The following is an 11,493-nucleotide window of genomic DNA, read 5'->3' on the forward strand; positions in this document are numbered from 1 at the left end:
CTGGCCCTAGGCTCCCACTTGACCGCCTGACTGATTTCCAAGTCCCTGATCACCCTTCCCCGCTGCTGTCACCAGGTCTAGCCGTGGGCCTGGACCCGGAGGGCTATGGGAACCCTGACTTCTGCTGGCTCTCCATCTACGATACGCTCATCTGGAGTTTCGCTGGCCCCGTGGCCTTTGCTGTCTCGGTAAGTGCTGGAAAGTGGCTGGGGGTGAGCAGGCTGAGTGTGACCTCAGGATCCCCTTTAGGAATTGCTGAGGCCTTCATAGGGTGGGGTGGAAGCTGTCTGTCCCCTGATGGTCCCCCCTCACACCTCCCCCTACCCTGCTAGATGAGTGTCTTCCTGTACATCCTGGCGGTCCGGGCGTCCTGTGCTGCCCAGCGGCAGGGCTTTGAGAAGAAAGGCCCTGTGTGAGTATGGGGTGTGGGTGCCTTGGCAGTGGATGGGCATCGGCATGGGAGGCCTCGCGGCCAGACTCACAGCCCACCCCCTCCCCAGCTCGGGCCTGCGGCCCTCCTTCGCTGTCCTCCTGCTGCTGAGCGCCACGTGGCTACTGGCACTGCTCTCTGTCAACAGTGACACCCTCCTCTTCCACTACCTCTTTGCTGCTTCCAATTGCATCCAGGTACCTGGTCCGACCCATGCCCTGTGGGAGGCTGGTGGAACTGTAGGCGGGAAGCTTGGGTACGAGGTGCCTTAATAAGCACTTAGACACTTGCTGCTTCTTGCCTGTCAGGGCCCCTTCATCTTCCTCTCCTATATGGTGCTTAGCAAGGAGGTCCGGAAAGCACTCAAGTTTGCCTGCAGCCGCAAGCCCAGCCCTGACCCTGCTCTGACCACCAAGTCCACCCTGACCTCGGTGAGGGACCCAGGGTCAGGGAGATGAAGGGGTCATGGGGAGTGAGGGGGAAGAGGCAGGAGGGACAAAGGCTGTGCTTTTGTCCCACTTTTTCTCCATCCTTACATCCTTTCCTGGAAGGAGGAAGGGGTGGTGAAATGGTATGTGTGGCCTGGGAAGAAAGGGCCTGGGGTCGGGGAGGGGGATTTTTGACTTGGGAGGGATGGGAGCGGAGCTTAGAATAGATGAGGGAGTGGCCAAGACAGGTAATCAGGTCATAAATGCCCCACACCTGAGAATCCCTTGTGCCTCTTGGTAAATCTTCTGTGTCTCCCAGAATGCTCTCAGGAGATAACTCCTGGTGCCATCTTTTGCCAGCAAACCTTTATACAGCCAAGTCCAGGGTACCTGGGGTGCATAGAACTGGCACAGCTATGGCAGAGCTACAACACTACTATGCCCTGAAATGGGGGCAACAAAGATGTGGGGCGTCTCTCTTCAGTCCTGGGCATGTGGGGGGGAGAACTCAGGGCAAGCTCCCTCGGCCCCTCTGCTTTCCTGAGGCCTCCCCTTCCGGCTCCCCCATGTACTGACCTCTCTGTTCCTTGCCTAGTCCTACAACTGCCCCAGCCCCTATGCAGATGGAAGGCTCTACCAGCCCTATGGAGACTCAGCAGGCTCTCTGCACAGCGCCAGCCGCTCGGGCAAGAGTCAGCCCAGCTACATCCCCTTCTTGCTGAGGTGAGCTCTGGTGATGGGACAGTTGGGGAGGGGAGAAGAGCACCGGGCATGCTAGACCCAGGCCAGGCTGCTAAGAGTTGGGTAGCACACACCATGGCTGACACGGTGGCAGCTTGAAGTGGAAGCTGTGAGGAACATGGGGCAGGAACTGGAAAACCCAGAACAGAGAAGAGAATGGGACACCGGGCGAGGGGCCAGGCTGATGCCTCCAGCATGTCTTGTCTTCTTAGGGAGGAGTCCGCACTGAACCCTGGCCAAGGGCCTCCTGGCCTGGGGAACCCTGGTGGCCTATTCCTGGAAGGTCAAGACCAGCAGCACGGTGAGGATGGAACCTCCTGACGGCCAGTGGTGGTGGTGGAGGCGCAGCTGCCTAACTCTTGTTGAGGGTGGGCAGTGGTGGATGGGCTGCCTGTGATCTCTCCCACACTTCCTAGATCCAGACACAGACTCTGACAGTGACCTGTCCCTGGAAGATGACCAGAGTGGCTCCTATGCCTCTACCCACTCATCAGATAGCGAGGAGGAGGAAGAGGAGGAAGAGGCGGAGGCCACCTTCTCTGGAGAGCCGGGCTGGGACAGCCTGCTGGGGCCTGGGGCAGAGAGACTGCCCCTGCACAGTACCCCCAAGGGTGGGTCAGCGCAGGGTTGTGGCCTTTGGGGGCAGTGGGAGGGCAGAGGGGCTGGGATTCCCGGGAAGCAAGACTAGGGTGGTTACTCTCCTAGCTGTCTGCCTTCTCTGGGCCTCATCTACTTCCTTTCTCCACCAGATGGGGGCCTGGGGCCCGGGAAGGTCCCCTGGCCAGGAGACTTTGGGACCGCAGCAAAGGACAGTGGTGGCAACGGGGCCTCTGAGGAGCGGCCGCGGGAGAATGGAGATGCCCTGCCTCGGGAGGGGTCCCTGGGTCCCCTTCCAGGCCCTTCTGCCCAACCTCACAAAGGTAAGCGGGGTATGCTCAGCTGCACGCTCCCCCATCAGCAACCTCACTCCTCACACTGGCCTGTGGCTGGTGGGGCTCTCGAGGGCAGCCCCATGCTCCTTCCACCTGCTCCTCATGGCACCCGCCCTCCGGCCCACAGGCATCCTCAAGAAGAAGTGTCTGCCCACCATCAGTGAGAAGAGCAGTCTCCTACGGCTACCCCTGGAGCAGGGCACAGGGTCTTCCCGGGGCTCCTCGGCCAGCGAGGGCAGCCGGGGTGGGCCACCCCCCCGCCCTCCACCGCGGCAGAGCCTCCAGGAGCAGCTGAATGGGGTCATGCCCATCGCCATGAGCATCAAGGCAGGCACGGTGGATGAGGACTCGTCAGGCTCCGAGTGAGTGTGGCTGGGTGGGCGGGAGAGGGTGCAGCCCCGCAGAGGCCCCGCCTCCAGGCCTCCCCAGGCCACTGTGGTGGGCGGCGGAGTGTGGCCCAGGTCCCTTCAGGCCACATGCCCACAAACATGGTGCCCTGTGGGGTCGGCCCAGCCCAGCCCAGCATCGGGCCAAGTGAGGGAGGGTGGGGAGCTGGGGTTGCTTTTCTGTTTCCTTCTTCTGGTGAAAGCTTCTCACTGTCTCCTCTGCTCCGACTAACCCTCTGTCTGCCTTTTCTGTCACTTTCCTTTCCTGCCTCTCCAGATTTCTCTTCTTTAACTTCCTGCATTAACCCTGGGCCGGTGGTTCCTACACCCTGAGGCTCCCTTACGCTCCCCAGCTGCACTCACGCCCCCACTCCTGTCTTGTGCTTTATCCCGCCCCTGCTCCACCTGCCTGCCTGCCTGCCTGCCTGCCTGCCTGCCTGCAGCAGCGACGAAACATCCATCTGAGGAGCCTGGGCCTTGCCGGGAGGGGCACCCACCCTACCCAAGGCCATCTAGTGCCAACTCCCTCCCCCACCATCCCCCTCGCTGCACTTTGGACCCCTGGGGCCAACATCTCCAAGACAAAGTTTTTCAGAAAAGAGGAAAAAAGAAATTTAAAAAAGGAACTCCACTCTTCATGACTTCAGGGATTAATTTTTTTTATACGCTGGAAATTGACTCCCCTTTCCCTCCCCAAAGAGGATAGGACCTCCCAGGATGCTTTCCCAGCCTCTCCTCAGTTTCCCATCTGCTGTGCCTCTGGGAGGAGAGGGACTCTTGGGGGGCCTGCCCCTCATTTGCCATCACCAAAAGGAAAGGACAAAGCCACGTGCACCCAGGGCATCAAGCCCCGCGGGCCGCACCGGGCAGGCCTCAGTGCGGCGAGGGCACAGGGCCGAGGGCACTCCTCACCCCGCCTGTGCCGCCCCTTTTCCGGGAACTGAAAAAGCCCTGTCCGGAGAGGGGGCAGAAGGACTCAGCGCCCCCAGCCCCCCAAATGCTGCATGAACACATTCTGAAGGGAACCAACGCCCCTGGGTGGCGGCCGGGCCACCCCAGCCCCTCTCCTTTCCTTGGACTCTGGCCATGCGCTGCAGCCCGGGTGTTTGCTCAGTTCGCTGACCCAAAAGTGCTTTGTTTCCCTGCCCCGCCCCATGCTGGGGAAGGCCAGTCATGTGTTAAGTTGCGCTTCTTTGCTATTGTGTGGGTGGGACAGGGAGGAAGAGGACAGACGGGGCTGGCCCGGTTGCCCCATGCTGTCTCCAGCCCAGGTCTCCAGTCTGGGTTCCAGGGTCCACTCGCCCTCCTCTGAGACCAGACAAACCCCACTGACCTGCTATGGCCTCTGAGACATGTTCTATTTTTATCCCCTTCTTGGAATTGGCTCTCTTCTTCGAAGGACCAGGTCCCTGTTCCTCTTTTTCCCCCTCACCACCCAGCTCCCTGCGAAGAGAGAGTTAATATATATTTTTTATTTATTTGCTTTTTGTGTTGGGATGGGTCCAGTCCCAGGGGGTCTGATGTGGCCATCAGTCAGGTCGGGTGTGTACCCAGCAGTCCTGGCGAGGGGGCCTCAGGCCCTTCCCCTTGTTCCAGGCTGTCATCTCCCCACCTCTCCTCCCCCTCCTCAGTTTTGCCAACTGCTGTTCATCTGAGTCACCATTTATGCTGAGCATGTATTCCAGACTTGTCACCCATTTTCCTCAGGAGCAGGTGGCTAGAAAAAGAGGCTATGAGTAGAAAAAGTGTTCCTATTTCTCATTTGTAAGGCTGGTCTCTGGCTTTTCTGCCATGGATTCTTTCCCTGGCCTCTCCCCTCAGCAATTCCTGCAAAGGGTTAAAAACTTAACTGGTTTTTACTACTGATGACTTGACTTAAAAAAATACAAAGATGCTGGATGCTAACTTGATACTAACCATCTGATTGTACAGTTTGATCGTAACTGTAAATATGGTAGCATTTTGTGCTTTGTTTTTTCAGTCCCCCATGCTACTGAATAAAACTAGTTCTGTGCGGGCTGAGCACTGTCATCCTGTCCTCCTGTGTGGGGCCCTTTCCTTTCAGAGGGGGGAGGCCTGGTCTCTGGAAAACACGAGCAGGCAGGGCCCTGGAAAGGCCAGGTCAGGGGACTCAGATATCCTCTCGACACCCCCAGCAGCGTCCCCCAAATAGCCTCAGTACTGAGCCCACGTCCTGGCATTTCCAATGAAGATGTGGCTGTTAGCAGGAAAGTATGCTTCTCACCAGGACAGGAGGGACTTGTACGGCTGGAGAGGCTGCACAGAGCAGGCAGGATTCCAGCCCAGCCCCTCAGGGCTGAGTCCCGTCCTGGGAGCAGAATTCAGGAGGCAGGGAGGGCTGAGAGGCTGGTGGGAATTGAAAGGTGCTCAGTGACTAGGTACATCCTAACTTCATTCCTCTGGGCGGTCTCGTGTTTTTCCCCATCGGAAATGAAGCAACTGCTTATACTCTAGTCAGCTGTGTGCTCTGCCACATTACTTCTGTTCCCAAGTTTTGTGTTTTTCAAAGGTCTGTTCTACAAACTAGATAGGGAGTTCACATGGGGCCATAGAGGGGAGTTGTTAAGAGCACAAACCCTGGAACCAGACTGAGTGACTTAATCTCTCTGAGCCTTAGTTTCCCTGCCTGCAAAATGAGGATGATAATGGTTTGTGCCTAACTGAGCTTTTATGAGAAATAAATGAGCTGACACATGTTAGTGCTTAGAACAGTTCACAGTGCATAGTAAGAGACCAAGAAACCCTGGCTTCCTTCCTGGTGCTACTGGGGGTGGGGTGTGAAAGTAGAGTGCATAAAGAGAAAAAACAGAAAGCTCGACCCAAACAGAAGGAAGTAAGCAGGTAGTGAACCAGAAGGGCAGCCGTGACGGGCAGGCCTCCTCCCCCGCGGACGCTGCCTCCTGAACGTTGCTTAAACAGATCTGCAGTGGGATTGGAGGGGCAGTTAAGGAAACCCTAAGCTGACTTAGAGGGTGAAAGGAACATGCCTTGCCTTGTCCTCTTCAGCCACCAGGTGGCAACAGCACGCGGATCTGCTGCTTGTTTTGCCTGAGGACCCACCGGGGCCTGGCTCACACGCAGGCCACATGAACATGCCATCTGCTGGCCACACCTAAGCGTGTGCCTGGGCTTGCTTCTGTCAGACACCAGTGCAGGACGCGGTTGGGAGACGCACCTGAGGTCTTCTTGCCCCTGCCAAATTTCCTCCAGAGCCAGACACTCAGTGTCTGTCTCCACACACCCTCCCCCAACTCAATGCTTGGAATCCCAGGGGCTCAGGGAAAGGTGAAGTGGAGGCAGCTGTCACTGTGATATAGGTGAATGTGTTAAATGAACCTTAAGATCAGCCATAAAAAGAAGCAAGCCACGGGGGTGGGGGTGGGGGTGGGGTCCCTGGCCCAGGAACAGGGGAAGGGCCTTTTAGTGCCTCAGAAGGGGGCCCATGGGCATGTAAACCTGGGGGGCAGGGCACCAGCTGGAACTCACTCCCTTGGCTCAGCTGCCTGCCGACTTCCTTAAGTTAGGGCCTGGCCTCCAAGGAGGAAAGTCCTCTCAAAAACTCATAAGGAATTAGGCTGGTTCTGGCATTTCCAAGAATCAAAAGCTGTGAGAAAAGGGAGACCCTTAGTTAATCTGTTAAATGAATCTTCTGTCATTCATTTAACAACCACCCCCCCATCTTGCACTCAAATATTTTTTCAATAAACGAATAGAACTCTCCACCACATACAAATCACAACACTAGGCACTGCAGAGGTTTACAAACCCTGGCGCCAGCCCTCAAGTCTAGTAGGGGAAAGAGGAGAACACCAACAATTTTAAAGACATAAGGCAGAACGTAAAAAGGTGTTCAGGCATCTTCTACCTCAGGCAATCAGCAAACCTGAACACCAGGGTACCCACCCGAGGGCCCCCTCATCCCCTAAGTACAGCAGACAAGATGCTGAATTCCTAGGAGTATCCATTCTCTTGCCAGGAAAGGACACCCACGTTTAGAATGTAAATAATAATTTACCAAGACCCTGGTTTGATAGCCTCACTTACTGTGAATTAAACTCTACTTAAGTTGATCTGGACCTTCTAATAACATATGAAGCCTGGAAATGCCTAGAAAAAGGCAGCCTGTTCCCATCAAATGCCAACAAGGGGGCTAGTCATAGCCTGATTAGCTGGAATCTCAAGGGCCTAAGGCCTATTCAGACCCCTGCCTGGGAAGCCCATCCTGGCTCCCTCACTGGAATTACACAGGAATTTACTCCAAATTTGTTAGAAATTGGAGGAGGATTTACTTCCACATGCATACAGAATATAAAAATATACTCATTTTATTTTAGAAAAATGCAGACCAATGGAGTAAGCTTATCATAAACTGGCCTGTTAGGAGTCATAGAATCCACAGGAAACAAGTTCTGGAGACCAGATGCCTGCCTCTGCCTCTCCAAACAGGCCTGAGTCCAGTAGAGGATGTTATTCAGGAGGACTGCTCCTTGGAGAGCAGGGAGGTTAGCTACAGAGGCCATTCACATGTAAATGTCCAGCGAACCAAAGCCTGGGATGAAAATCAAACTCTGTGGAGCTGGACACAAGAGTGGGGGTGGATGAGGACAAACCACTCTCAAGCATTTCTTATTTTCTGTTTAACTTCACCACTGGAAGGCAACCTCTTTTTCCTATCTTGTTTCAACTGAGAGTTTGATTCTCCTCCAGCTCAACCCTATTCCACCCTATCTCCCATGGTCTCTACTCCTGGGTCACCAGCCATGGTGGCAGCTCTTCCTTCTATCCCTGGGCCAGAATCTGCTGGAGTCAGGCCTGCCTCCAAGGAGAGGGCTTGGGAAGCTGAATATAGAGGTGAGTCTAGGCAGTGACTATAGTAGTTTGCTACTGAATTCTTGCTTGCTGTCCTGATCTCTTTACCTAAAGAGACAGAAGAAGGAACTGCTTTAAATTGCCCTTCTTTCACAAGCCCATTTGTCACCAGCTGAGTTCAAGTTCAGGAAGAAATGGGACTCCCTGCCCCTCCAGGCTCCCCTCCTCATCCCCAACAAGGGAGAAAGAGACAGCCTCTCAACCTGTCTTACCTGGTAGGTCCTGGGACTGCAACTTTTCTGGGGGGCTGCAGATTGCTGCGACCAGCACCAGGGACGGGAAGATTTGGTCGCTGAGAAACAGGAACTTGATGAGTGTTAACAAAAGACATGAGTTAGCAGAAGGTTCAGGTGACCTTCTCAAAAAGAAATACTGGGGCTTCCCTGGTGGCGCAGTGGTTGAGAATCTGCCTGCCAATGCAGGGCACACGGGTTCGAGCCCTGGTCTGGGAAGATCCCACATGCCGCGGAGCAACTGGGCCTATGAGCCACAACTACTGAGCCTGCGCGTCTGGAGCCTGTGCTCCGCAACAAGAGAGGCCACGATAGTGAGAGACCCGCACACCGCGATGAAGAGTGGCCCCCGCTTGCCACAACTAGAGAAAGCCCTCGCACAGAAACGAAGACCCAAGACAGCCATAAATAAATAAATAAATAAATAAATAAATAAATACTGGATGAAGGCAGAGTGAGTTTGGGATTAGTGCTAAGGTATCTGAAAACTGAGGCTCAAACTCTGCCCAGGCCCACATTCTCCCCTTAACTCAGCCTCCCCATCTTCAAACAGAGCTGTAATGAGGGTGGAGAAAGTCACTGCTACCAACTCTGGGAGGGTGCGTTCATGCTGGACAGGGGTAGGTATTCGTCCTCCTGATTTCTTATCCTTATGGCCATTCTTCTCACCTCTGTGCCCTGTGGCACTTGGTCTTGGAAGTCCTTTCCGAGCTGGCAGGGAATCTGGAGGAAGGGCACCTTTGCTGGATGGTACACTCCGGCTGGTGAGTGGCATCCTGGTGGCAGGCCTGGGAATGGCCGATGGAACAGGCAGTCGACTGGAAGGTTTAGCAGCTGCTCCCTGTGGCCGAGACAGGCGCTGAGAGCTGCTGGTAGAAGGCTGTGGAGCCAAGACTGGTCTGACAGGGGTAGGTGGGCCTGGTGGAGAGGAGCAGAGGAATTTTAGGGTCAGCTCCGCATCCTCCCTCCTCCCACTCTCACCCACAGCTTTGCTGCCCAGGTCTTCTCACTTGATGTTGCTCTCCCACTGGGCCCGGCTTTCCCCCGGACTGGAGGAGTTGATCGGGCAAGAGGAGAAGATGCTGGGCTTTTGGATGCAGGGAACAGATTGCAAGTGGGCGACTCCTGAAACACAAAGAGAGGGGGGAAAAAAGGACTAGAATGGAAAGAGAATCTGTTCTGCTGGCTGATTAAGAGACAGAGGTGGAGAGCTGCCTAGATCCCAGTAAGGAAAAGCAGAAGTTAGGTGCCAACATCGTCATCATCATCATCACAAATGTCATTTATCGAGAGCTTACTATAAGCATTATAGAGCTCACGCACAGACGCAGTGGTAAGTGCTTTGCTTATGGTACCTCGTTTAATTCCAACAATCCTATTAGGTAGAATTTAACTATCTCTATTTTACCAACAAGGAAACTGCTCTACACCTGTACTGAGTCAGGCATAGTGTTGGGGGCACACATCTAACCCAAACCCTCTACACTCACCCTCTTCATGCTGGAGGGCCTCTTTCCAGATGTTGCTCGAAGAGCCCTGACTGACACCTTCCTATCGCTGCTCCGGAGTCGGGGTGTCAGGCTGCTTGGGGAGGGGGTGCTCCGAGCCAAAGAGCTCACGGTGGGCAGCAGGTCTCGGACAGGACTGTCCTTGAGCACAAAGGTCTCCCGCCGAGGGCTGGGCTTCACCCTTGGAGGCCCCGGGCCCTCACGGGTGTTCTCCCGCTCCTGCAGGGCACACTGTTCCAGATGAGCTGCCAGCCGGTTGGCTTCACTGAGGATTTCTTCCAGCTTCTCTGGGCTGAGGGGGCCTAAGCTGAGCCTCAGACTCTGGGGGGCGGGGGCCACGGCATTTGGGTCACTTCGATGGGAGAGACCTCGTCGGAGGGGTTTCTCCGGAGTCACCGACACTGCTGTATCTTCTTCCTCTCGACTGAGAAAGAAAACAAATCAGGCACCATGCCCACATGGAAAAGAGCAGGAGACTACAAAGGAGACTGGGCAAAACCACCACTACAGAGCCAGGAACACAACCTCAAACCCTGATACCCGTGCTGGCTGTGAGATCTAAGTGATGAGACAGCCGGTTCTAGGAGGCCTTCAGCACTTACTGACATTGGGAATTATGCCAGGATGAACATGAAGCAAATCCACTTACCCTTCTTCTTAACACCCTGAAATCTCGTTCCAGTTTATCCCTTCTCCCCTCCCCCAGTAGTGTCATAGGGGGCGAAGTCAACCAGCCACTCAGAAGGCCCAGTGCACCCAACCTTGCTAAATTACCAATCCAGACCTGAGGCCAATAATTCAACAGTGAGGGGTTAGAGACAACCATTGTTGGAGGAAGGTAAGTAGGATAAAGAGTCTACTACCTGTCAGATGGTGACAGCCCCCCAAAGTCCAAGGTCTCATCTGCTATAAACTTTACATCTGTAGGGGAGGAAAGAATGCCAGACTTTGGTCCCTAACACGGCTCTCAATCACAGAGCCTCATTCTTCCCTCCAGCGTTTCCTTACCTTCTTCTAAATCTTCCATGTTCCAGCCAGCAGGAGCAAAAGTCAGCTTAGACCCCGGAGCTGGAGAGAAAATATACCTTTCCTCAGGTCTCCATCCTGCCCAAGGCCTCCCAGCTAGACTCGGTGCAAGCCAGGGGTTGGGAGTCACGCTGGAGGTAAAGCAGACGTCCCAGCAGCAGCACCTGCCCCTGTAACTGAGGTACTCTTACCTCCGGGGCAAGTGCCGACAGATGCACCCATCCTCCCATCTCCTTCCGCACATTGGCCCCCGCCCCGCTGCGACCCGACCTCTTCTCGCTGGGGCGGTCTACGCTCCTCATCCTCCTCCCCGCCACCACCCTCCGGGTTCTTCCTCACCCTAAGACACCATTCTACTCCCCGCGGCACCACGCCCAAACCACACCTCCACGCCACCCTCAGTTTTCACTTTCCGACTCGCCTCACCTACCGCGGAAGGTGTTTTCCTCCCACAACCTAGCCCTGGGAACCCGCTCCGAGGGGGCGGGGCTCCTTTCGAATCTCTCAGGCCCCACCCACTCCTACCACACGCGCTCAATGATTGGTGAAGGCCAGCATCCTCCGCCCTTGTGGGGCGGTGCGGTGGAGGGGTAGCCGGCCGGAAGTCCGCAGGTGGGGGCCGAGTGGAGAGCTGTTCCAAGAAAGGGTCCATTTGGAGGGCTGAGGCGAGGAGGCCGCGAGCGCGCTTGCTTGCCCGGGAGACCTTGTTCGGCTTCCCTCCCGGAGCCGGGCCTGCGAGGGGCGGGACCTCGCGGCGGCGCGCTAGGGAACGGGCCAATGAGTGAGAGTTTCGCGACTTGCCGTCCCCCCCCTCTTCTCCGCCCCCTCCTTCTAGTGCGGGGCAGAGTTGAGCTTTGACGCCCCTTGCGGCCGTCGGCCCTAGAACCAACGCTCTGCCTGAGGAAATTCGTTTTCTTGG

At 55.6% G+C, this 11,493-nt stretch overlaps 2 protein-coding genes across 15 annotated transcripts in view; one reads left to right on the forward strand and one right to left on the reverse strand.

Annotated features, from left to right (window-relative positions):
* Positions 1-4,951, forward strand: part of CELSR2 (cadherin EGF LAG seven-pass G-type receptor 2) — a 24,640-nt gene extending 19,689 nt beyond the window's left edge. For 2 of the 3 annotated variants that reach the window (XM_059067889.2, XM_067041289.1), the window contains exons 25-34: positions 76-188; positions 333-412; positions 501-627; positions 739-861; positions 1,454-1,581; positions 1,812-1,900; positions 2,016-2,210; positions 2,349-2,519; positions 2,659-2,893; positions 3,195-4,938. In XM_059067889.2, coding sequence (XP_058923872.1) covers positions 76-188; positions 333-412; positions 501-627; positions 739-861; positions 1,454-1,581; positions 1,812-1,900; positions 2,016-2,210; positions 2,349-2,519; positions 2,659-2,893; positions 3,195-3,222 — 1,289 coding nt within the window. In that variant the 3' untranslated portion in view covers positions 3,223-4,938. Of the gene's footprint in view, positions 1-75; positions 189-332; positions 413-500; positions 628-738; positions 862-1,453; positions 1,582-1,811; positions 1,901-2,015; positions 2,211-2,348; positions 2,520-2,658; positions 2,894-3,194 lie in introns of all 3 variants that reach the window. The other variant, XM_059067898.2, reaches the window with a different exon arrangement.
* PSRC1 (proline and serine rich coiled-coil 1) lies at positions 4,054-11,287 on the reverse strand. Of its 12 annotated transcripts, none has more exons than XM_067041308.1 (8): positions 11,100-11,287; positions 10,557-10,616; positions 10,412-10,469; positions 9,531-9,972; positions 9,051-9,165; positions 8,710-8,958; positions 8,020-8,099; positions 7,246-7,855 (listed from the first exon to the last, which is right to left on the reverse strand). In XM_067041308.1, the coding sequence occupies exons 1-8, from the start codon at positions 11,224-11,226 to the stop codon at positions 7,820-7,822; spliced, it is 1,167 nt and encodes a 388-aa protein (XP_066897409.1). In that variant the 5' UTR covers positions 11,227-11,287; the 3' UTR covers positions 7,246-7,819. The 12 variants fall into 12 exon arrangements, with proteins under 12 accessions (XP_058923904.1, XP_066897409.1, XP_066897418.1 ...); XM_067041317.1 differs by having other exon boundaries at positions 8,020-8,113; positions 11,100-11,284; XM_059067929.2 differs by having other exon boundaries at positions 8,020-8,113; positions 11,001-11,277.
* Between the last annotated feature and the right edge of the window lie 206 nt (positions 11,288-11,493).

This window comes from Kogia breviceps, chromosome 1 (assembly GCF_026419965.1).
Source record: "Kogia breviceps isolate mKogBre1 chromosome 1, mKogBre1 haplotype 1, whole genome shotgun sequence".
Taxonomy (NCBI): Eukaryota; Metazoa; Chordata; class Mammalia; order Artiodactyla; family Physeteridae; genus Kogia; species Kogia breviceps.